General features: G+C 31.6%; 1 protein-coding gene across 6 annotated transcripts in view; it reads left to right on the top strand.

The window, feature by feature from the left end:
* The window catches only part of LOC127720635 (uncharacterized), a 149,120-nt gene that overhangs the window by 68,273 nt on the left and 54,278 nt on the right, over positions 1 to 26,569 (top strand). The window contains exon 1 of one of the 6 annotated variants that reach the window (XM_052227345.1): positions 16,415 to 16,442. The exons of 4 other annotated variants lie outside the window; for them this stretch is intronic. In XM_052227345.1, the coding sequence (XP_052083305.1) occupies positions 16,419 to 16,442 (24 nt within the window). In that variant the 5' untranslated portion in view covers positions 16,415 to 16,418. Of the gene's footprint in view, positions 1 to 16,414; positions 16,443 to 25,397; positions 25,812 to 26,569 lie in introns of those variants that run through there. One more of the 6 variants, XM_052227342.1, reaches the window with a different exon arrangement.

The raw sequence follows: 26,569 nt of genomic DNA, 5'->3' as shown, positions 1-26,569 counted from the left end.
TGTATCGTATTCTTGTTTGTTATATAATGTATTTACACTCTTGGTGATTAGAATAACCTAAACTTAGTGTTGGATAGACAGGAATCTGATGTTCAGTATAGTTGTCGTTTGTTGATGTGGTTCATAAGTGTTTCTCGTTTCTCGTTTTTTATATAGATTAGACCGTTGGTTTATCCCGTTTGAATGGTTTTACACTAGTAATTTTTGGGACCCTTTATAGCTTGCTGTTCGGTGTGAGCCAAGGCTCCGTGTTGAAGACCGTACTTTGACCTATAATGGTTTACTTTTATAAATTTTTACTTGGATGGAGAGTTGTCTCATTGGCACTCATACCACATCTTCTTATATCTATGAAACCAAACAGCCATCTTATTTTCTGCTGACACGGGAAGGACTGTAAACAACCTTCTGGGCTAGACAACTTTATATTAATCTTTTATATGTATTTTTTTTTTCCTCAATATGTAATCAGCCACACTTGCATTGTGTATTATAAAAGTTTAAGCTGGTAACATATTTACTAAACGATGTGAAATTATAAAAATCTAGAATTTAAAATTGATACTATAAGTCAGAAGAGCATTAGTTAAGGAACAAAATGAGCTTAAAATATTGATAGGTTATGGAGCTCCTTTTCGAGATATTTATTTTTTTAAAGGCGGGAAAAGGCTGACTCGGACTTTTACGTTATATTTGCATTGGTATTATTTAGGTCTCAAATAGAAAAAAAAATCTAGAATCTGCTTTAATTTTGGTAAATGACCTTTTATGAGCTATTGAAGTCTTATATGAAAAGAAAAATAGGTGTTATTTGGCAAAATAGTTTACCCTGTATTGTAGGAAAAAAATCAAGGAGTCCGAACATCTGACAAAAATTCCTAAACCTAACCTAAGTACATCCTTAAGAAAGTTATATATCACTTGTTTTATTGAATGTTATTAGTGTTAGTATCAAATTATAATGATATTGCCATGTCTTCTTCTTCTTCTTCTTCTTCTTCTTCTTCTTCTTCTTCTTCTTCTGTCAAATGTTCTTCTTCTTCTTCTGTCAAATCTTCTTCTGCTTCTTCTCCATCTGTCAAATGTTCTTCTTTTCTTCTTCTTCTTTTTCTTCTTCTGTCAAATCTTCTTCTTCTTCTGCTTCTGCTTCTTCTTCTGTCAAATGTTCTGCTTCTTCTTCTTCTTCTTTCTTCTGTCAAATGTTCTTTTTCTTTTTCTTCTTCTTCTTCTTCTTTCTTCTTCTTCTTCTTCCTTGCAGAAATTCTCTATACATATAATTTGCGAAAGTTTTCTTCTGTAAATCAATATTTCCCATAAAGTCTGATTTATTTAAAGTTTTATAAAACATTAAATAATATAAACATTTTTTAAAATATGGTATTAAATATTTCAATTTTATGAACATTTTAATGGTCAGATAAAATAAAACTTTTCGCATTATAAAAAAAATAAAATGTTTGGATTATAATTCTGTAGCAATAATAAAAGTATTTAACAAAACAACAGTTGGATTATACAAATAAAATGTTTGGATTAAAGTTCTGAAGCAATAAATAAAATATTAAAACATCATATTATATCATTTAGATTTCATATTATCCTTGTTAATTGCATGTCGTAAATATAAAATCAAACAATGTCTGTTAAGAATTTAAATAGTGGACTTTTCAAATAATTTTAAAAGTATTGCTTCCATTTGAGATCTGATAATATTCTTCCAGCTTTTACCATACACTTGACTAGGTTTTGGGAATTTCCTCTTGTTTACTTTGTTTTTATGCTATTCTCTGATTCAATAATATTTATTCAGAAATGTAGCGCCATGAAATATAACCTTTGATACTAGAACTCTTCCTTTATCAATTGTAATTTCATAAAGCATAACTGCTGTCAAATCAATGTTCTTTATAACTACACAATAGTATATTTCATATGCCACTTCAAGTAAATTTGGCGTAGGACCTGTATTCCCAGGCGGAAGGGTATTGATTAAATCATATATCATTGCGCCACATGAGATTACACGTCCGGTTAATCTGACGTAGACGACGTTCCGAGGTGACTCGAATGACTTTATAATCGAAATTCGGAATCCCCATGGACCGTCTTACTGTCGTTTTCGTGCGTAGTAAAACATTATTCATCAAATAAATTCAAAGTTTAGAAGAAAATCTTTCAATCGTAAATTACATTGATTGAATATTCCTCCCGAGGTCAGCGTGTTTCATTATTTTGCCTTTAAGTCTGGATAAAGCAGAGATTTGTTTAAAAGAGCTGGTTTTCCTCTGTCAAGAATAGTCTCAAAGCTCAATACACTAAAGGGAGATAAAGATAATACGATAACATAGTTAAGGCAACAAATGCTCAATCTGGGTATACACATGATATCATTTCCGGATTAATGGGTACCACGTTCATGTGCAGTTTTATTTGTTGAATACGAATGCACTTGCCATTTTAAATTAATGTTTCCCTTTTACGTTCATGTGCAGTTTTATTTGTTGAATACGAATGCACTTGCCATTTTAAATTAATGTTTCCCTTTTGTGTCTTCCTTTTGATTTTAGTCGGTTAAACTTGAAAATTTGAAGACAGAATGTACAATTTCAAACCCTGCCAATAGCAAGACCTGCTTGGCAATACTAATGGCAGCTAAAACTGGCAAAAAATAGTATTTGTCTTTAATGAGGGGCCTGATGGGGGGGGGGGGGGGGGGGGTCTCATCACGATTCACGAGTTGATTTTTGTGTCAATCACGATTCACAGAAATAAATTTCCATGATCACGGATCACGAAAATATAAAAAAAAAATAAATATGTAGAAAAACGGATCACGATAGCGAAAATGCGCCGATCACGAAGAACGAAAATAACCCATCAGGCCCCTCTTTAATGAGATATTGAATTACTATACGAATAGACAGGAATGCTCGGAAAGTATCCATTATCCGATAAAAATATTCTTTAGTTAGTACTCTGAATCCAGTACAATACAATACTTTATTATTAAACCTCAGACACATAGGTGTACAAGAGGACATCATATATACACGTATACACATTTTTATATTCAATACATTTACACTACACATAACAATGCATGCATGCATGGTAAAATACAGCAAAATGTCAATTTACAAATTACCATAACATTCAACTCAAAAAAGACAAATATAAATCATAAGTATCGTGTAAGTATTTTTAAAAATATTGCTAAGTTTTTGTAAAGTTCTACATGACAAAATGTTAGAAGCTGTTTTAATTTGTACTCCGTTGGATTTGCAGTATAAAATTCTGGTATATATTTATTTCTAAGCAGTTTTATTTCGAATAAGAAGAAAAAGGGGCGGTTGGGTTTTAAAAACAATCAAGCTACATGACTTGGTCAGATGAAGAGATAGAATTATTTTACTTCGTAATTTTGTAAAAAAAAAAAATAGGAAGATATCATGGATAAATCTAATTAAAAACAATCTGATCTTACAAAATGTTTTAATCGGAATCGTATACATGGTGAGGGTTTCATTAGTTGAAATGTCGATTTATATCATTTAAATTTAGAAGAATATTTGTTATTTCTCGTGTATGTTTAAATTATTCAACATTAGATGTCAGAACTACCAATGTTTGTTGAAATTTCTTTTACCCTTCTAAACAATCTATTTTTCTTTGTCAAGTTTTAAACATTCAACACTGTAAATAAGGAAAAAAAACACAAATGTTTTGCTATGGTTTCATTAGGATAATGACATGTGTGGTACTGCAACATCAGTTTAATCAAATTGAAGCTAGGATGAAAGTCTCCCAAGGGGCTAATGCGTTTCTGAACCTTGACTTCTTCTTTTGATTAGATAGCAAGTCAAAATGAAATGCAAACGGATGTTAAACTGAAATTCTGCTATCTTTTTATCGTTTATTGTAATGATATTTTCATATTCTAATTCCATGTGGTCCAGAAATTATGCAGTAAAAATTCCATGCGATAGACGTCTCAAAATAAAATATCAAATGAGATGATTAAAGGATTTACATGTTGTTTGTTTTATATTGATATTGAACGCTACTTTTGTACATACATATCATAGTTCCATAGCAATCACAACCAGCAGATCCGTGCCAATTTTGTAAATGACCGAAATAGCGAATCCCAAACACTAATTGTGGCGTTTTCCTAAAGTTTACTGCAAAATAGTGGCGAAAGATACCAAAGGTACATTCAAACTCATAAGTCAAAAACAAACTGACAACCAACACCATGTCAAAAAACGAAAAACGACCTAAAGACAAACAACAGTATACAAAACACAACATTGAAAACTAAAGACTGAGCAACACAAACCCAACCAAAAACCGTGGGTGATCTCAGGTACTCCGGATGCAACTATCGGTATCAAACGTTCGATATTGATTCCAGCAATCACAACATGCACGTGTTTTAGGAGTTACATTGTACCTTTATCAGCAGTTCTCGAAACCATAACCTCCATGACCTAATACAATAAACGTTTTACAGCATCAGTTTGAAAAATGGCCGAAACAAAAAATATGTTGAAGGCCGTATACGGTGACCTATATTTGCTAAATTCTACGTCATTTGGTCTCTGATGGAAAATTGTTTCATTGACAATCATATACCACATCTACTTATTTTTATAATGTCATCTTCCCTGAGGAAGTTGTAACCATAGATTATATTGCATGATATATAAATTGAAATTACAATAAAATATATCATGTAAACTATTTGACCTACAAAAGACTTCTTTAACAATCACAGTGCTGAAACATTGTTAAATTTGAAATAAAATATAGTTAAAAATCGTTTCGAATGTTTCTACCGTTTTCTACATTGTCTTTAACAAACATGACAAACATTGTTCTAATATAGTTATTTCAATTAAAGAAACAATGGATTCACAGCATGTTTATAATAGAGGCTACGTAATTATCTCCCCTGTCTCTAAATAATAATGTTTTTGTTTCCTCCTTATGCAAAGAACCAATCATCAACATTGATGATTGACATACTAGAATTATTTTATTTTTCTTACAAAATAATTTTCTTGGTTGCAAAAAGTTATTTTATGATCGTAGAAACGGGGATGTTATTCTTCAGAAGAGGAGTGTAATGTTACATAAACAATTACCAATGACTTAAACACATAAAGGAAATGTATCAAACGGCAAGATAAGTTGTAATTAACCTCACTAGGATTAATGATGTTATCGCTTCACTATCACTTAACATGATGCATGTGTTAAGGGGCTGTTCGATTGATTTATTTTTCACAAAATATCAGTCGTTATAGAACTGGTTTTTTTTTCCTTCTCTGGCAATGTTTCTGTGTCATGGAACATCACTCTAAAGGAGAGAAAATGAATTGACGTTGATAAATTACTCATTAAGAATCCTGCGACTCTTTTCACAAAAAATCTTACGATTAAAATTGATCGTAAGTTATACTGAAATGTGTATGACTTACGAGTATTTTTACTCTTAAGATTTTTTGTGAAAAGAGCCGCTGGTCTCTTTCGGAAAATCACACAAATTAAAACACCTGTATTTAGTAAAGACAAAAAAGACAATAGTGAATATATTGATCATTATTTTCCTTTTCTGTAATCTAAATTCTTTGATTGTTCAAATCTGAATCCCACGTCATTTCCACCAAAAGAAACACGGTTATAAGTTAAGGTTTCGTGGATAGTATGTTTTTTAAACCGAGAAACAAAACACTCTGCAATTGAGGACTCGGACATGTCAAAATAGTATACTTTTAACCATTGACGTCTGTGCACGTTTATTTCGTACGTTTCTCCAAAAGCATTCACTTAGGCTAGATATGTTGTAATAATAGTTTTCCTTAATTGACAATATTATTATTCCGACAGAAAAAATGAGAAGTGGGTTCATTATATATAAAACTCATTCGTCAAATATAATAATGTATGAACGTAATTTATAATTCCCCCTATTATTTTTTTTAAATAGCTATAACACTATTTAATTCAATCATTAAGTCGTAATTATTTTACTAATTAGTGTTATAAACCTCGAGTATTTAAACATATACGTGATATTTAAACCCGGTCCTTAGCTAGAATGTCAGATATAATTCAAATTTCCAATCATTCGTACTTGTCCGTGACATTTGAATAATTGTAAGTTCTTCGGTCATCATTGTCTTCGCCCACTTGGTAATAAAACTGGTCCCCCTTTTCAAACAGTATACATATCTTTCGAGGTACCAGATTTGACTTCCGGTTTTCAATTACATAAATTTCTGTTTTCAGAACTTTTGTTTGTTTTCATGAATCTGTAATACGGACCCTTGTATACAGTGTTTTCGCTTAAGCCCAGATCTTTTCTCATATTATGTCGATCTTGTAGCTTCGAATTTTGACACTTGTTTAATTTGTCGCATCAGTGATCTTCGAGATGTATTTTCTTTATACCATGTTTGGTGATATGTACTGTAAAGATTTATACACATTGTTATTACATTTACAGCTGGATTAATTTTCCTTTCTTTCCATCAGAGTGGTTAGGGAAACAAGTAATTAGGTTTTAGGTGTCGAATTCCTTGTGCAATAATATACATATTGAACAAGAGTAAAGAAGTATTGACTAGATCCTAACAATCAAGAAAGACAAAAAAGAATGCACAAAAGAACTAATTTTCTTATACAGCAGTGGGCAAAGCATTCATGACAAATGTACCCAGATAATTAGATCTTATTTTGTCGAAGTTAGAACAAAATTATACCAAAGGAATAAATTCAAAATAATTTCTTGTGTAGCATGCATATACGTCCAAATGCAGCAACTTTGTAGGCAGTTTCCCTTACTTATATCGTAGTGTTTTGTTCTATAATAATTTTGTGCCGATTGTAGACCTTCGATAGTATGTTAAATTATATGAACAACTTATCTATAGACTCTTGGAATAAGAACGTTACATTTTGAAATAGGCACTCAATTGCCGCAGCTGATCATATTTTGACCTCTTATTGCCGGTATTACATGTACTAAGGGAGCAATAAATAATGATACTAGGATGAAAAATTTTGTACTGCATTTTTTTTTTGTCGTAATCTCTGTCCTGCCTTTTTATTTTTATTTCTATTCGGTCCTGCCTTTTTTTTTATTAGTTTATCCTGACTTTTTTTACATAAATTGTCATCCTGCCTTTTTTTGGCAAAGTTGCTCATCCTGCCTTTTTTTACTCAAAACTCCTGTCCTGCCTTTTTTCAAATTTCATCCTATCTAATCTTAATTGACTAGGATTGTCAGTTTTCCTATCGAAGGTCTGTGGTTTTCTCCGGGCTCTCCGGCTTCCTCCACCAATAAAAACTGGCCGCCACGAAATAGCCCAAAAGCGGTGCTTAAAAGTGGCGTTAAAACACCAAAAATCAAAATCAATTCTATAGCTTCGTGATTAACCGTCCAATGCTTTTAAAAATAATACAAATTTATTTTCCTTACTGTCTCTTTGGTTACAATCAGTAATTCTGGAAGTTTAGTTTATAGTTAAATAGGACAGTGATGTATTGTTTTAGAAAGTGAAACGGAAATTCAATCGGATGTGAACATTACTTATTTACGACATTGATATATTATTCCGCGAAAAAACTCCGGAAAGACGGCAGTGATCAGTAATGAACACGTTCGTTTTATATCAATTACCGAGGACACACAATTATCATGCTTTTTTTGGTTGTCAGGTGTTCGTTAACCGCGAGATTTCAGAACGAGATTGACTATAGTCCAAACTTGCAGAAATCAAGTGTTATTTTATAAATTTCGTATAGGATTTAACAAAAGGTGTTCATAATATAAAAAAAATAAGAATAATTGCGAAACGAGACCACTTAGTTCGATAGAACTAAAACTTAAACAAATGTGAATCTTTTGTTGTTTGTGGCTTTCATCTGTATAAAAGTATATACTTTCAGGATTAGATTACAAAAGTGCTATGTATAGTTTCATTAAATAACGGTTGCTACATCAGATATTCCATTCTTTGAAGTTTTAAGTATATATAACTATTCATTTTATGTATGCATATAAATTAAGTACGCAAAGAAATAATTATAATAATTTTTTCATAGACATGTATGTCGAAGTTTTTTAAACCTGCCAAGCTACATATAACTCTATTTAATCACAGTTTTTCATATCTCAATTATGAAAATTGCTCTTAAAAAGTAAAAACCTTGATGAATGCATGTAACTTTTGTTCATGATGTGAGAAGCCGATGATAATGCATAGCATAAACATTTTTTTGGAAGAAAAAAAAAACGCAGAACTATTTATCAGGTTATATGTATATTTAAAGTTCTTATTCATTTGTCGCTAGGGTGCATTCGATTTGTCCAAATGTAATTGAACCTGCCATGATATGTCACCGACTAAAATTGTTAGATCAGGATGTCTACTTTAGGTGTTGGTTGGTGTAGTTTACTGTGGTATCCATTATTATTGGTAAATAATTTTTGATATTATAGATAATTTTTTTTTTATTTCGCCACCTTAGGAGTTCGGACTATATTGCATCATCTTGTTCGCCCCTTCAACCGTCCGACAAATATTTTAGTTATTTTTCTGAGGAACGAACTACAAAACGATTTCATTATCATTGGTAAGTATTGTTTTGATGTCCGAGATATGAATTATATTTCCACTCTAGGACTTGTGACTTTATTGCATCATCTCTCCCGTCCGTTCGTCCGTCCGACAAATATTTTAGCCATTTAGGAACTACTGAACAGAATAACTGCTTATTTGGTAAGCAGCTTGACGGTTATGTTTTGAAACATGCGTGCATTTTTCTGATATGTCAAACACCTTGTTCCGATACTTTGAAATACAAGTATTCTTAGCACGATAACGTGTGCAGTTTCATGTTTTCAAATGTTTTTCTTGATGCTATTAAAGAGTTTACAAATTTAACAGTTTACTACACCCAATAGCATATTATACAGTTGAAAATATTGCCAGTTTCTGCTTTCCACATCTTTAGTGCAAAGGGATATATTTAATTATCAAATCCTTTGAAGGGGTATTTATAAAGATATATATTGCTTATGATTTGTGAACGATAAAGAGCACAAATTTATCTCCATGCAAAAGATCATCTTTATAGCGTTTGATGTAAGGCCTTAATATCGGTTTTATATTGATAGTTTACGGAGGAAGGATGGTTTATTTTACTGAATATTAAAGACAAATGAATCTTAATGTTCTAGTTATTACATTTGGCTGGTTTATGATTATCTTATTTTTGATATAAATGCCAAACTACGACGTTGATGGATTTCTAGTTTGATTGAAAAGAATGGACTTAGATATTATGAAAATTTATTCTTTACTCATAGACGGATATTTTTGGATGATTAACATTCGGAATGTTTCTAAATCTACATGGTAGAATGATAAATGTTCTAGAAATGTATAAATTTAACTACAGATGTATCAGCAAGGAGCATACAGCGGTCATATTCGGTTATTAAAATTCTTTTTCTAAGGATAAGAAAATCAAAACCTTGAGTATCATTTTCAAGTAAACAGTTTAATATATTTGAACCCAATGCACTCCTCAAAAATATCCTTCCAATGCAAAATCATCAAGGGAACAGACATTGCTCATTGGTTATAGAATTTAGGGTATTTAAGCTAATGGTGCCAATTTAACTTCACCAAGTGAACATTAAGACCAAGGTTTCTTCAAGGATACTCGAAGACCATTTAATTAAAAATGCAAAACATTATAGAAACTTTGAAGAGCTGACATATTCGAAAAAGGTTAAATTATAGCAAATCCTGACAAGAAGTTAGAGTTTTTTTATGACTGAGGAGATTCATTCCTTAATTCAAAAGCGGTTTCCTATATCGTCCGGATCCAATATTTGATAGAAACGCCTGATACAGTTTTCACAAGGAAGATTTATAGACCTTGTTTTCGTCCTTAAATTTCGTTCCGTGTATTGGTCAATGCCAGAATAATGAAAGAGTTCGTATCATATAATAAAAGCAATTATGTAACACTTAAACCCAGACACAAATTACTAAATATGTGTAATGTTTGTCCTCTCGACTATATATTTTGTCATTTGTCCAATTCCTATATGAAACAATTGATTATTGTAAAAAAATATTTTAAGCATATGTTACATGCAACTAATTGTTACCATTCAAAAGGATTTAAACAATAGATCCCGAATGTAAACCGAACCTTATTGTCTCTAGTTTTTCTATATCTTGATATTATCTCTTCCAATTAATAATAAATCTGTCCCCCTTTATATGGAAAATGCCATTATTATCGTTGTTTAATGGTGCATACTTGTGATAACAATCGACATACGCTTCTTTTAGATTGGTCAAAATCACAACAAGGTGTCTGTTGGAGATATGCAATCGAAGTCAGCAAAACGTTTACTTAATTTGGCAGCACAACATTAAACGGATTTGGCATTCAGAGTCTGCTAAACGTTTTACAAATATTGATCTTTTAATTGATATGAATTAATCAACACAGAACTGCTATTTGCTGTCATTGATTTCTAAATTATGTTGCACATTGCTTTAAATGACATCGATTTAGGAAATTAATAGGTCTTCTACACGAACATAATATTCTGACAATTTACATCCTCATATTGCTTAATTTCCTCCCGGCGGAGATGGGGGTAATATACTACAATTATTACCCGGGAAACAGCGGAATTATTTCTTATCAAATGACAGAGAATTATCACTTGCTTTAATATTAATTGATTTGAGGGCAACATTGATTTTGGATCATTTTTGCATTTCAGACGTAGATCAAATATCTGTAATACCCCGACTATTTATCATCGCTAAAATATCAATTGACGTTGATTGGTCAGTTAAAATTGGATTTGTCTCAAGTGTATTGGATTCCGTTTAGCCCCAAGTAAATACCTTAAGTGGTTAGCAAGCTTATAAATTCACTTCTTACGTTCTAAATACATGATCAAACATTAAGTTGACTTTATCCACTTATAATAACTATATTCCTAACTACATCAACGATTTATCAGAAGTCCAAATAAATGTATTTCAGCGTGCATGGTAGGCTAATTTGGATCAACCTTAAACTAAAAAAAAAACCAAAAGGGTCTAAAGAAAGATCCGACAATACCGTTTAAGGTAGACATTGATTAGAGTATAAGTTTTAGTTCAATTTCAAGATTTACAACTTAAATTTGGAACATCTATACAATTTCAATAAAACTAAGCCATCGAAGTCGGTGGTACCCTCGGAGTCAAATAGTCAATTGACCCTGTGGTAGATACAGACACACAAGCCAACGATTTCGGTGCCAACCGACACGTGTTTTCGGAAAAGCCTATAATCTAAATTAATAATAAAACAAAGATCTGTATATCTTGTATTATACATGTATATATGCCTTATATATCAAAAGTTGAAACATATATACAGTACTAGCTGCGATTGAAATGATTTTCTTGGGTTTTTTTTCAATAAACTACCTCTGAAATTCCTAAATGATATGATTGACTGAAAGGTGCACGATTGTTTTAAGTCATCAGAGAGAAAAAAAAGATTTATATAATATAGCAACGAGCTAACGATTTGTCCGTGAGAAAGTTTAATATTTCACTGTTTTACAAATAACTGTTTGCCCAACCGTGGAACGCTAATAAATACGTTAAGGAAATGAAAAAATGACCATACACCTCTCAACGTGTATATCTTTCTAATACATTAAACGATACCAATTCAACGCATTTCGCTGTTCAGTGATGCAAACATATCTAAAAATCAAAAAACCGTTTACAAAACGTTGAAAAGCAAATATAACCGCAAAGCACCAAAAGTAATGCCAATCCTGGACTTAACCGTTAAGTTAGGTTGTCTTTCAGAAAATAAAACAGAATCCACAGCACGACAATCAACCTTGAAACTATTGATGAAAAATATATTTAAAGGCATGCCTTTGTAGAAAACATACATTTCACGTCGATGTTGAATCCAGTTCCTTCTTTTAGCTCTTTGTTCCTGCTGTGGAACTTCCTATCCTAATGATCATGGTTTTAATAAAAAGACAATTACATACATGATTAAATGCGTCAGCGTAAAACTTCTGCCTCATTTCCATCAGGATTTTAAAGAGTTCAACCTGTGTAAATGAACATATGGTCGATAATCTTTTCAAATAAGGGGAAAACTAACTTTTCCCAACCAGTAAATGACATATTTTGTCTGTAAATTTCCAATAAAACAAAAAAAAGTATTTATGCTAAACCTAGGGTTTTAGTCCCGATGAGTCTTTTGAAGGCGAAACGCTCGTCTGGCGTATACAATTTTAATCCTGGCCAAGCGGTCATAAAAATTTTGAGTGGTCATAAAAATTTTGAGCATGCTTATCGAAATCAGACTCAGGAATCAACTTATCTAAATACTGGATTTGGTGTTTCGAGCACAACTTTCGTACTCCGAGGATTGAGTAAACATTTATGACCGATGACCTGAATGATGAGTGTATTAAATTTTCTTAGTCAAAGTTGTCTTGATTTTAGATGGTTTAGCTGTTCAGTGTATGTCTGTTTCTTTTTTTGTTATCCCGATCATGATCTTTATCTTCAACTAAAAGTATATGAAAACGTTACAATCATCCCGGGATAAACATTTAGATTATTAAAACATCATAAACTCAGAACAATATGATACGAGGTAAGATCGAGGAATTGTTATGTTACGTAACTATCATCTTCAGGACTCACTTTAGAGTTGAAAAGTAAGACAGTTTTTTTCAAAATCAACATATATATATATCTATTTGTCAATCGCCAATGGCAGTCAGCAGGGTTTAAGAACATCAGTTGTTCGACCTGCTAGTCAAATGCGTTTTGTTAAAATATACTTTTTCACTTTTTTGGTCTTTTGGAAAAATGTTGTTTGTGCTGTATTTAGACCCCTCTAACAAGAAATTTGTTTTGCATGCACACGTATAAAAATTGCGGTTTTTATCCAACGCAATCATAGGTTTGAACGTTGTTTTCAATGTAGACTTGTATATATATATATATAGTGAGCTCTTGTGCAAGGAAGGGTCTCCTATATCATATGACTTGTTGGATTATCCGTATTCTTGTATACATGATATATTTTACAATGTAACGGTATTGATTACTTGGGGCATCCGTTTATGGAAATCTACAGGAAAAGGTTATTCAAAAGAAAGGAGGTTCAAACAAGCTTACAACAAAAGATTAACAGATCAAAACTTTATTGAGTTGAAATGCGAGCAAGATGTCATAGCATGTTAGTTTCCGGTGTATTGATAAATAACGAAATCGTATACGGTCCGACGACTTCCCTCCGGAAATACCTAGACAACATTATTCAGGATTTCCTGAAAAGCGCACAGTAATCTGTCAATGTTGTATGCAAACATGTCTTGCTCTCAAACAACTTCATCAATATTTAAAATTAAAAATAATTAAGACGAGCTAAAATGGCACGTAATCGATTTTGAGAAGCATTTTAAATGAGTACTTTTGCGTGTGAATAATGTCTGCAAGGCACAACTTGTCATTTAGATTATTAAAACATTATCTGTTTTAACTTAATTGGACAAAGACATGAAAAATGATTTACCAATGAAATAGGAGAACGGAGATATCGTTAATGTTGCTATAAAGCTTTTAAAGTGTTTAGTTACAAGGTGTTACGATCGTATCTAAATTAATTATAATGAAATGATAGTCTCACCTGTCATCCGGGACCTATCATCGAAGTAAATTTCAAAAATATTTTCCATTATGGCATACACAACTTTATTGCTTGACAGTTGAATGTAGGGACTTTACAAATGTTCTAACTATTAAATAGATACAATATTTTCAATTTATGAGTTTGAAAGTCCCTTTGGTATCTATCGCATCTCTTCTAGAACACATTTATGTTGATATTTGATATGACTGGTTTTTTTTTGTCTCTTACAACTGTTGTTTTTTTTCCTTTTTTTATTTTTGTAACACCAAATTTAGTTTAATTTCTTCTGATCATTTATCGTCCTGAACATGCATGAAATATTTGCCACTGGACGTTAAGCAATCAACAATCAATCAATCTTATTATTTATTTATCATACTAGAGAAAGTTTTTAAGTGTCTCTTATTCCAATAAAAGTGTTGTCTTATATCATTTATTTAAGAAATGAATGCTTCTTTTTGTAATTTTATTGGTGTGTAAAAGTGTTGACCGAAGCGCTTCATTCTAAAAAAATGCGCACGATCAACACTTTTACACACAAATAAAATTACAAAAAGAAGCATTCATTTCTTATAATTACATTTTTATGCTAATAAGATCATGAAAAAAAAGTTTTATCACGTTTTTCGTTTATTTACTTGTGCACTTATTTGTGGAAGCACGTGTCATTACGAATGTAACATTTCATTTTGATATGAAGGTTAATTTTTGAATGACGCGCGATTGTTGTTAGCCAATCAAACTAACGGATTCTCGTGAAACAAACATGTAATGTAATCATATAGAAATGAAACGGAAACAAATATGTGTAAAAATCGATGTCAATAATATCAAGTCAGAAAAGGAGGAGTAGGACTTACATAATTCCCGAAACCCCCAAAGAAGATATCAAGTAAACTTTTTATTGTCATATATATATACAAAGTAAAATAATTTTATGGGCTTTTTATTTATGTTGATTGTTGGTCGTTTCGAATTCCATGCGAAGAATAAAAAGCGCGAAAAGTCACGAATAATTATCGGAAATGTTTCATTTTTCAAACTTCACACGATATCGTGGTATGGCAGATATGTACATTATCAGTTATTTTGGATTAATTCTTATAATAAAAGAATTCTGTTGCACTAAGAAAATTACACATTTGTATTATGTAACGAGCTGTTATGGATTTCTTTTGATTTGAATGAATTACAGAAGGTAACACACACGTGTGAGTGATCATCTTCCCCACAAGAGGAAACAAAATTGTAATGATATCCTAATGGATGCCGTATCTTTCTACAAAATTTTGATTGTAAATGTCTTAAGGTAGACTGGTTTACAACGTTATGTATGATGATTAATCCCAGATGATCTGGTACCTGTACATAAACATATTAAACCACGTCAAAACACGCCAGTTCCAGATATCCTTGCGTTTAGAACCACGTGATCAGAACGTCGATGGCGTCATGTAAGCCAATAGACTATAATTTGGCACGTGTGAAAGATGAAAATAATTTGACGATTCGACTTCGGAATCCTTAGCAAGATGTTCAAATCAAAGAAGATAATTAAACGATTATTTTTTTGCTTTTGTGCCATAATTGATGGTTAAATTTCAATGTTGTAGGCTTTGAGACAGCTTAGATAAATATAAAAGGTGCATTTGGAAAATAGAGTGAGCTACTCAGGTCTTTAAATACTTCTTATAATTGGCTGAAAAACATAAAAGTGCACTTTACTTGTGCTAAATGTTAATGCCATACTGACTTTTACATAATATATTATGTAAAATAATTATTGTACGATAACAAAAATCGGGAATGATTTGAAGCTATCTTGTGTATCTTTGAATGTAATTTCGAGATTTATTCCTACTGACATATTTACAAACACATAAATTGAGAGTGCTTTATTATGTGACTACGTTCTGTATCGACCCAAACTTTCATGATGGATAGCAGAAGTCATTGTCATTGTGGGCGACTTCCTGATAATTCAAAACGTCATTAGGCATAATGGAACCATTCTATTTTAAAAGAAAATGGTTGATGTCTAACCTTATTCGAATTTAGCGCATTACATGAGTAAAATAAATTTCATTTAAAAGAATCAATATAAATAAATTCCATATTTCGTTTCTTTCATTGACTTGGTCCAATGTGGATAGACTATTTATATTAGTATACAAAAGTATTTGTTCTATTCCCCTTTATCGCCTCGAGCTCGACCTTTTCGACGTATACCCTAAATTTTCGGTTATTTGTATGTATAATAAAACTAATGAAAGCCAGCTTTAGGAATACTAGTGTTAAAATTACAACTGTACGTGCTGGTCTATAATCTGATATTGAACTTTCAATGGTAATATTAAACGTGCTGTATGTCTTTACTTAACTGTGCTAAGTATCGACATGGACACATATTGTTTATTTCTTCTTGTATGAGGTTATTTTAGCCACAGTCGTAATGATTTTTTTTTGGTATTTCCATATATTTATAAGCTCGTTTTATCCTTAATGTGCATGAAATATTTGCCACTGGACGTTAGACAAACACATAATTAATCATAGTAGACACTATAGTTTTTATGGTTATATGTATAACTTTAGTGAAATTGTATAATACATGTATATTTTTTTTAATTCTAGGTAAGTGAAATGTTATGAACAGACCTGCTCAAGTAACGGTAGGAAAAGTTTGGCTTTTACTTCTTTCTCTACTGTTTTTTCTTTCTTCTGTTTTCCCTAAATTTCTTTACCACTTGACTTTAGAAGCTCTTTAACTTCTTACAGTATTTTTTTTTTATTTTCGTTTTTTTACTATTCAATATCTAAAAAGTATATTTAGAAATGAAATTCAATCTCTTATAGTTATCAAATATTTAAAGGAGTATGCCCGGTAAGAGCCCCTTTGGCCCCAAAATATAGATTTTTTACTAAGCTTTTATCTATTTATTGGACAGTAGAATACTTTTGCTACATAAATATTGGCTGTTTTTGACAAAACAATGCATATGCATTAAGTACTAGCATCATCAATTCATGCAAAATTACTGAAATCTTCACAATTTTAACACTTGTGCTAATTTTTAGACGGTTTTTGTCTAAAATTGAAGTGGCCGCACTTGTGTTCAGTCTTAATATTTAAATATATATTGTACTTCAAATTTTAGGCCAAAATAAGACCTTACCGGACCTTCTCCTTTCAAAATTATATACCTTCTATTTTACTAATATCTTGTACTTTTACTTTTGTTTTTTGTGTATAAAATGATTAGCCATCACTTCTTGTCCGTTGTTATTGTACCTTTGGTATGATATTGGGCTATCGTCATTATCTATGCAAACACCAATGGTCAAAGATCTTTTAATCTAAGCAAGAACTTCCCAAAGCAGTCATCAGAAGTCGTTATCTTTTTCCAAATCCAATATTTTAGATGAACTGTAAATATAGGGTTCATGAAATGAATAAGAACAAGTTAGGATCAGGCCAAGGTTCACGTTATGATTGAACGAAATGGTTAGAAAAGGTTATGCAGCTAAGTATTTGCTTCAATGTCTTTGGTTAATAGTCGGTATGGTGCTATAATAAAGTAAAATCTCTTTATTTCTATATCAAGTTAGAATAAAGAGATTTTGTACACTGCGTTTAAAAAATCCACTGAAGTTCAATGGTATTTTCAAACAAAGTGTAGTTCATGCGAGAACCAATGCAACTGTACGACCGAAGTCAACCGTGTGGAATACCAGTTACACGACCGCGGTTCATCGTGTGGGATACCTAAATTAAATATATATGCGACTAGGGAGGGGCGCAAAACACATGCAAGAAGGAATTAGAACTCCCTTAAAATATGCATGGATTCAAGTTGAATGAGTGTTCAGATATTAGTAAGATACGGCATACGTAAAGATAAAAAAAGACACTAAAACTCGAATATGCTTAGGAACAACATATTTCATCAAGGATATCAAAATTATGAATCCATTTACAAATAAACATACCATGCCAATGGCGTCCATGTTACTTTTCGACGGAATTTGGAAATTAATCAAATTCGCATTGAACATCATAAACGTCAATTAATGTCAAAAGAATTAGTAGAATGTTTTGTATAATCTAATGTTATTATTTAGTTGCCGGGGAGTAAGCTTTGATGAAGTTAACTGAATTAAGTTCTCGCGAGAGTAGAGATTTTCTGGGATTTAGGCTATGTTATAGAACGTAATGAAATTACTACTTTCTCAATAAAGAAATTATTTAAGATAAAAATATTTTTGAAATGAAGCCACTCTGAATCATTGTCTTTTGGCAGCATCAAATAATGTATTATGTATATCAAAGACCGCAATCTTTTGGATTTCCTTTGTTCCTATTCCCAAATGATTTTACTTTAAGTTAGTTTTTAAGGGTAAACATTTTGCTGGAAAACCCATTTTATTGCATATGTGAATTGCTAATCCACTATTTATTTTTGGAATTCTCAAAAGAAAAAGTTTGAAAAGTAAAACATGTTAAAGATATGTTCCATTTCCAACCTCCCTGCCATATTCAAAGTGATCAACAGACGACTTATAACCTTCTTGTGCACTTTGTACTGAAAGAAAAGAAACAATGTTGAAGACCCATGGGTGGCCTTGGGCTGTTTTCCGCTCTTTGGTCGGATTGTTGTCTCTTTGATACATTCCCCATTTCCATTCTCAATTTTATTTGGCAATCATACCACATCTCCTTATTTTTTATATATATATATTAGAATTTAGTAGGTTTACCAATAAAACAAGTGAACTTACTGTCTGTTTTATAGTGAATTTTCTAGACATATTGTCAAATGATAAAATCAATTTGCACATTCAAAGCATCGTATGGGTTGTTTCGAAAATTTCTGAAAATATGAAATCAATTTCTGACCATTACGTCTGATTAAATAAAAAAAAACCCAACAAATAACTTGCATTGCATTCTGACATTTTTATATTTATATTGAACATTAATGTGAGACATTACATACCAAAGTATGATTGTAAACAAAGGCAATAGTAGTATAGGATACCGCTGTTCAATAGTCATACTTCGATTAAGCAAAAAAAAATCCGGGTAACAAACTAAAACCGAGGGAAACATATTAACTATAAGAGGAAAACTACGGAACAACAAAAACACTGAACTACAACAAAAGCAAACGCCAACATACATAGAAACGTAAAACGTATATGTGTTTTCAAATACCCAATGACCTATTTTTTTATTTATTTATTTTTTGATTGACAAAGACCTTCAATGCATACACATGTTTTTTTTACAAAGTTGCAACATTCTGTCAACGATGTAAATGTACACGATCGCAGCTGGACTTATTTTCACGTTGCAGGGGAACTAACTCTAGCAAACCTGAATTCCTAAATGAGTGTATCAAACTCCGTGAATGTTATGGGATAAATATTTATTCATTTTGTTGTTTTTTTAATTATCACCAGGGGAATAAGAACGGACTGTTTTCAATCCTGTTAGAATAAAGACTATTTGTAGAATGTAGTACAACAGATATTACTTTCAATATTCCTAATCTAGAATTTTACAAACTTGATTTATAATGTTTTTGCATTTACTCCATTCACATTCGTTATATGTGGTTGCGTATCAACACCTATTGGTAAAATGGTAAGGTTAAAAATTGGGTAATAACTTGGACTCTTCCGTTCATTTGGAGCCCGGAGCCCACGTATTAGAGCCCGTAACGGATTCCTACCTTCGCTTGTAGCTTGGAGCCCTATCAATGGAACCAAGAGTCATATTAATGTAGTCTTGAGCAAAGTACGGGGAGCCTTAATTGAGTCCAACGATGAAATTAGGATAGAGTCCGGGGCCCAGGGAGCCCAGAGCCCGTCCACTAAAATAAAACAACATAAAATACAAGTGAAGAAGCAGTGATTTGTTTAAACTATTAAATTATTTTCTTATGAAACGTTCCTTCCTCGTGTTGTGGATGTTCTTTATGGTGAGGGGTTGTAATTTATTTATTCTTTAATTTCTTATGCCACTTTCTCTATTTGTAAGTTTTTTTGCCAAGTATCCTCTATCCTTTATAATTAAGTACACTATTATTCCCTATCCTTTTTTTGCCATGTTTTTCAATCCTATTTATCGTCCATTATTCTCTATTCTGTAAACCCCATCCAGTCCCTCTTAGATCTCAAGGAATATTTCTATAAGCGTTGATTAGTGCAAAGAAAGAATTGCTGATTTAGATACTATCTTAAATAGTTCCTATTTTTCTTCATATTTGTGGACATCCCTACCTTAAACCTGCTGTCATGACCATCAGGGTTATTAATACACATTTAAAATTTTACAAATATATACTGGGGCTTAGTAAACAATCTGTCAATAAAGCTGCTAGAGCAGAACAAGCCCAGTATCCCATAGATGTTTTTATTAAAGTAAAATCACTGAAAACTTAGCAAGAATATCCAGTGATGAAAATAACCCTTTATCATATGATGCTTTTAGTTTATATAAATGGCTCAGTACAAACGGTGTATTTTCATGGTTTTCACATGTAGAAAATATAGCTGACACAAAAAAAAAAGATAGACATAGATAAAAATACAGTAACTAAACTATAAACAAGAGAAGAGTTCATTCTAAAAAAATATTAAAAAAGAAATAAAAGATAGTTTTGAAAATATATTTTTGTGAATATTAAAATCAACTAATGAAAAAAGTAAAATGTTCTTGTACAGTAAAATTAAGAGAAAATATGAATTAGACAAATATATTCTTGAAAAGGATTTTGAAAATCGAAAATGTTTATGTAAAATGCGAGTAAGTGATCATTTCTTGGAAATAGAGAGGGGTAGATATAAAAGAATTCAAAGAGAAAATAGAATTTGTAATTATTGTAATATTAATGAGGTTAAAATGAAACCCACTTTTTCTTAACATGTAAACTTGATATATCTTTACGAAAACATCTAGAAAAAGACATAAATAATATTTGTCCTGGATTTTTGAAATTATCCGAAAAAGAGAGATCATTACAATTACTTCTATCTTCATTTGATATTATGCAGCTTACTGTTACGTTCATTAAAAATCATTTGCACTGAGGTGAGTGGACACAACACCTGCATAAATATTATAACACTCTTTTTTACTACTGGCATATATGATGTTTAATATTTTATAATTTTATCATTTATTGTTTGGCTTAGTGTCGTGGCGTAGCCATTAGTTTCAACTGTTATACACGCAATCTTGACACCACTTTATCGATATATGTTAAATATACTTTCGGCTTTTCCCGTACGAAAATAACGTAAAGAAATAGTGGGGAATGCGACACCACAAAAATCTCACTTAGGTCTTAAGTAGTAGATATAGAAAAAAGTACTAGTAAAATAACAGAAATACCTAACTCGAAGGAAAATTCAAAATGGATAGTCCTTTATCAAATGGCAAAATCAAATTCCTAAACACATCAAACTAATGGAAAACAACTGTCATATTCCTGACTTGCCTCTGCTCTGTATATAAACGACACTTTAATGAAGGACTACATGTAGGAGCGTAATGTCAAAAAGTAGTTCGGTCATGATTGTTTTAAGTTACATTTTTTATGAAAATTTTACATAACCAAAAGTCAGGGCTTCGCTAAGACGAATAGACGCAATGAGTGAAACTAGCTTTAGAAAAAAATATTTATCCTGCAATCAGCGGTCTATTTTACACATACAAGTTATATAAATAATGTTTTGCTTTATTTTTATCATTCGAGTATTCAAATAAAGATCAATTATATCCTGCTTCTGTGTTGAGTAAACTGTAAAGTTAAAATAACTTCGTTATGTCGCAATTCCTTTTGTTGTCCTCCTTCCGGTCAGCTTTAAGCTTGGACTATTATGTCAATATATTATGTCCCAGGTTTAAGCCATGTCGAATAATATTAAAAATCATAATAAAAAACTTTAATGTTTAAATTGTCGGATTTTTAATAACGCACATTGTCGGTTTTGTACTCGCTACAAAACAAAACGCTTTTCTTCCTATTATGAAATCTCTCAATTCCGACACTGAATCTTCATATTCCAAGAAAGATAACTCTGTCAGTTTTAATAAACTCCATTCAAATTTTCAAAGAGAGAAAATTGATTACTTCCCTTTATTTTTCATTAAAGCTACAGCTAGTAGACACATTACTCTTAGCTAAATTTACTTTATGGATATAACACATTAACGTCGAATGTTTAAAAACAGAAGATTGAATCACATTAATGAGGTTGGAAATCCTAAACAATCCTAAACAAAATGCCTTTGGGCTTTGAATTAATTTTATCATGTCGAAGATGCAAGCCTAATGGATGTTTATTGTACAGTGTATAGTACATAACATTTTAAATTATTCATCAGTAATTATCGGTAGAAAATCAATTTGAGGTTTTGGTTAGGTTTTCCAAGCTTCGATTTAGATTTAAGGTTCTCAAACAAAATTTATACCGCGTTTAAATATACCGTTGAAAGTTTATTATCTGATTAGAGATCAAAATAAAGTGTCTACGCTAGGAAACTCGTTCTTATGGGGGTACCAAACACCTTGACTAAAATAAATTTGGCTCGTTTAATTTTCATAAAATTTTGACAAAACATTTACTTTGACCCTTTGACAAAAATATAAAAATTTCAAAACACTTGAACCACAAACTTTATCGGAAAAATTTCATTGGATATATAGCAGTTTGACAAACACTAGTTTTGATCATTGAGAAGCTTAATATTTCCTGAACAATAGAACGTGATTAAAACGTTCAGCTGATTTTTACAGAGTTATCTCCCTGTAGTGTTATGTACCACCTTATGGTGCCCCTTTGATTGATATATGGTCTAGGTAAAAGAATCCCGGTGTTCGCCGAGCTATTTTCAAGTTTCGTAGCGAGTAGAAATAATTTCTGCATTTTCCGACAATGTACGTGTATTGTTTTTATCTTGCAATTTAAGATTGATGTCTTCGCGTTTAATTTTTCACTGTGCGTTATGGTACTTCCGGATCCCTCAAAGAGTTGTTGCATGCGTTCTTTAACGTATAGAAAGCTTTGCAATCTCCTTGCTCGAGGCATCAGATTTAACTTTACCTTTCAGACTGGCCTTAGAAGCGTTCTTTAAATCCAAGACAAACAAGCGAACGACCCTCTTTAGCGTGAGTATAACTGTCGAATGGAAGAAATCTAGGGATGGCCCTATTTTTTTTACTATCCAATAAATCATTTGGTAAATATTAAGATATTAAATGATTAAATTCCATGAATGAAAAAGTATGTACCGTGTTTGTTACTTTAAAAAAAAAAGATTATTATGCAAATTAATTTTCACTTTGCGTTGTTGTTTGAAATTTTAAACTTGTTCTCGTATGTTCTGAAGTCCGGCGTTTGTATTATTTCATGAACTTTAGATTTTCCTATTCATAGACCCTAATGCTTCGGTCTTCGGATCATATTTAATTTTGCTTTCAATGCATTTGAAGCGCTTGGTTAACCTTCACCTATAGTCAAACTCTCAGAGGATTATGTGCATGTATATCATTTAAAGGAGGACGGTCATTTTAGCCCCATTTTAGTCCCAAAATATGTTCGTGATACACTATGATGATATGTTAATGAAACTCAAATTAAAAATACAACAATGTCACTTTGTTTGATCTTAAATCTTAAATTTCTAACTTAGTATGATATGTGAAAAGTTCAATTTGTCGCTTAGTTTTGCAATAAAGACTGGCACAGTTTAAAAATAAGCCGACGAATGAAGGATGGATGGATATATGTGTTAACATCAAGTGACAAATATCACATTCATACTATGATTGATTGATTGTTATTTTTTAACATTCGGTGGCAATTATTTCATGCATATTTTGGATTAGAACAAGAACAAATGCAATGGTTCCGCAAAGTGGGACTACCGGAATGAAGGGCAGATAATTTGGGCCGTCACTCGAAAATCATGCAGTCGGTTAGTTTGATAGGGGCAGAATTTAACCTTGCAATAGACCGCCTACTGTCGCCTCAAAGAGTTGATATAAGTGTTCTTAAACAGCGCCACGTTCACCCCTACACGCGGTATCGGCTTTAATGTCCCCATACCTGCGAATGTATTCACCCGCAAAGTCAAATGAACGCCTTCCTTCAACAAGAGTTTTACTCTAGAAACGGCAGAAGCCCAAAGATTACTATGTTTCTATAACCCAATACGCCCTTAGGGTGAAAGTTTAACCATCATTGTATATCAAAACTGTCTTCCTTCAATCTCTCTTTCAACTAAAAATTTGTGTATATCTTTCTCTAAACTGTGCGCGATGTATAAATTACCAGCCACGTTCGGTCAGAATTGGGACGTTAAATCCGATGCTACGTGTTGAAAGAGTACCATTCTCTCTGTACGTTTAGAACTATCGCGACAACTCTTTGAGGGGTCCGTACAGTTGGCTTGTAGCAAGGCTAAATTACTTTTGATATCCAATATGCCCTCATTTTGCAGTGACATTTCAATTTTCCCGCCAATTATCCGGTCTATCATCTTTAGTAGGACCTATATACCGATTGTATTTATTGGCAATTTGTTCTAGCCCTGAACATGCGTGAAATATTTGCCACTGCAGAGTGTGGCAATCAACAATCAATCAATCATCTTACAATTCGATAATGAAGTTTTAAGCATATTCAGTATACATGTATATATATTTAAAATGAAAATTTTGAATTGTTTATGGATTGGCTGACGACTTTGCTAAACAATTGGTCGACATCAAGATGAAAACATCCGGCATGCAAAAACAATACAGCAGAGCTTGGTTGAAATTTATGTCTGACATTTTTCATATAACTTAATCGGTGACGAGAGATTTAACTTCGCTATTGAAAAGTTGAATTGGTCTTTAAATTAGGGTCCTTTTTGCTAATTTTGCGTTGTTTGATTTTCGACAAGGCAGTTCTATATCTTACAAATAACTTCCACCCGATAACCCCAAAGGGTTAATTCTGCCCCCATTCTAAATCTATATATGATATATGAAATTTGGCAAGTTTCTCGCCGAATGCTATTGTATTGCCGCGACAACTCCGGTATTCAAAACCAAAGATTGCAATTAAATTATATACAAATATTGAAAAATGACATGACATTATGCCCCTTAAAAAATTAATAATACATTTTTTGCATGTTGACATGAAGAATGAGAAAAATACATTTCTGTTTCTTTCATCTAATCGCTTTCACCATCTTATTGATTTTTATTTTTGACAAAACATGTTGTATCGACCCCTTTAAACATTCGTCACAACCTTATGCTTCCAATTCAAGTTTTCTAGACTCAATTAAACTAATTGAATGTTTTCACTACTCTAATTTCAGCATTATATCAAAACCAGTAAATTGATAACCTAATATTTTTTGTTTACTTTTTATTTTTCAATGCATTTAACATGAATTATGGAAGTTTATTGAAGCGTAAAACGCCCAAAAATACGTATAATGAAAGCATAATGAAATCAATAGCAATACACAATTAAAACTGATTGCAATACACATCTTTCTGTTCTATAAATGCTTCCTGCCTTCCCATGAAGTAATTTGTTTTATAAAGGTTTCAGATATGAGGTTTTTGTGTTCTGGCGCAATTAGATAGAGTACATAATTTTCCTAAGGTATAAAGAAAATTAATATTGATTGGAATGTAGAAACTCGGATTATGGCAAGAGATATCTAGTCAGCGTTCGCTCTAACAATAACTTTAAACAATACGGTTCCCAGGCGGGTAATAATACGAGCATATTCAACGACTCGGAGGGGAATATTTCAGCTTATTACACCTGCCGCTATTCTTTATTGACTTGTGTTTTTAGAGTGTCCGGTGTAACATAAAAAACGTCTTATTAAGAAACTCTTTTTGACAGATAGACAAATGCGTGCGTCATTATTGTCTTAATCTTTGTGGATAGTATATAGATGAAGCCGATTCCTTGCTGATAAAATGTTACTGAATTTTTGTGTGTTTGTTATTTTCGTGGTAAGTTTCTTTAAACTTTATATATATATATATTAAATCAGAATTACTCTAAATATCAGCACAACAATGTTAAATATATATCAACCATTTCCATTTTTTACAGGGTTTTAATCTAATGACTACAGAAAAAAGATTTTAAATCGAAATTACTTGCTTTTAAATTGTCATTTTAATGATATAGATTTGTACTCCGATTTGTACATTTTTCTTTAAATGTTTTATTTATCTGATTAATGATATGAAGTATTTTTTAACAATATAAAATAAATGTTTTTATGTCAATCAACCAAGCAAAAATGTAACAGGTTTGTGACATTATTACATTTATATGTATCAATTTATGGGAAAACGTGCATGTGTTCAAATGATACTTGAAAAGTAAACTTTCGAGAGGGTCTGACTTTCTTAAATTATAAAAGAAAGGTCCCCCAGCAGTTACTTAGATGCACGTGCAAGTATGCTTTTTATAAACTTTGAACAAATGATAAATGTATTTTAATATTTATATTCATGCACAATTACTTCGAGATATTTGAAAAGTAAACAATATTAAACAAATAAAAAGAGAAGAAAAAAGAAAGAAAAGTAAACATATAAATATACTAAATATTTATAAGTGAAGCACGTGCATGAACTTGCATCGTTTTATCTACGTTGACAGTGATAACTACATGCACGTGGACTATTCAGAAATGTACATTCATATTGAAATGAAATAATACCATTATTACATTTATGTTCATAGGCAAATTAACTTC

Source organism: Mytilus californianus, unplaced genomic scaffold (genome assembly GCF_021869535.1).
Source record: "Mytilus californianus isolate M0D057914Y unplaced genomic scaffold, xbMytCali1.0.p SCAF_11, whole genome shotgun sequence".
Classification (NCBI taxonomy): Eukaryota; Metazoa; Mollusca; class Bivalvia; order Mytilida; family Mytilidae; genus Mytilus; species Mytilus californianus.
This window is presented reverse-complemented; position numbering and strand designations above follow the sequence as displayed.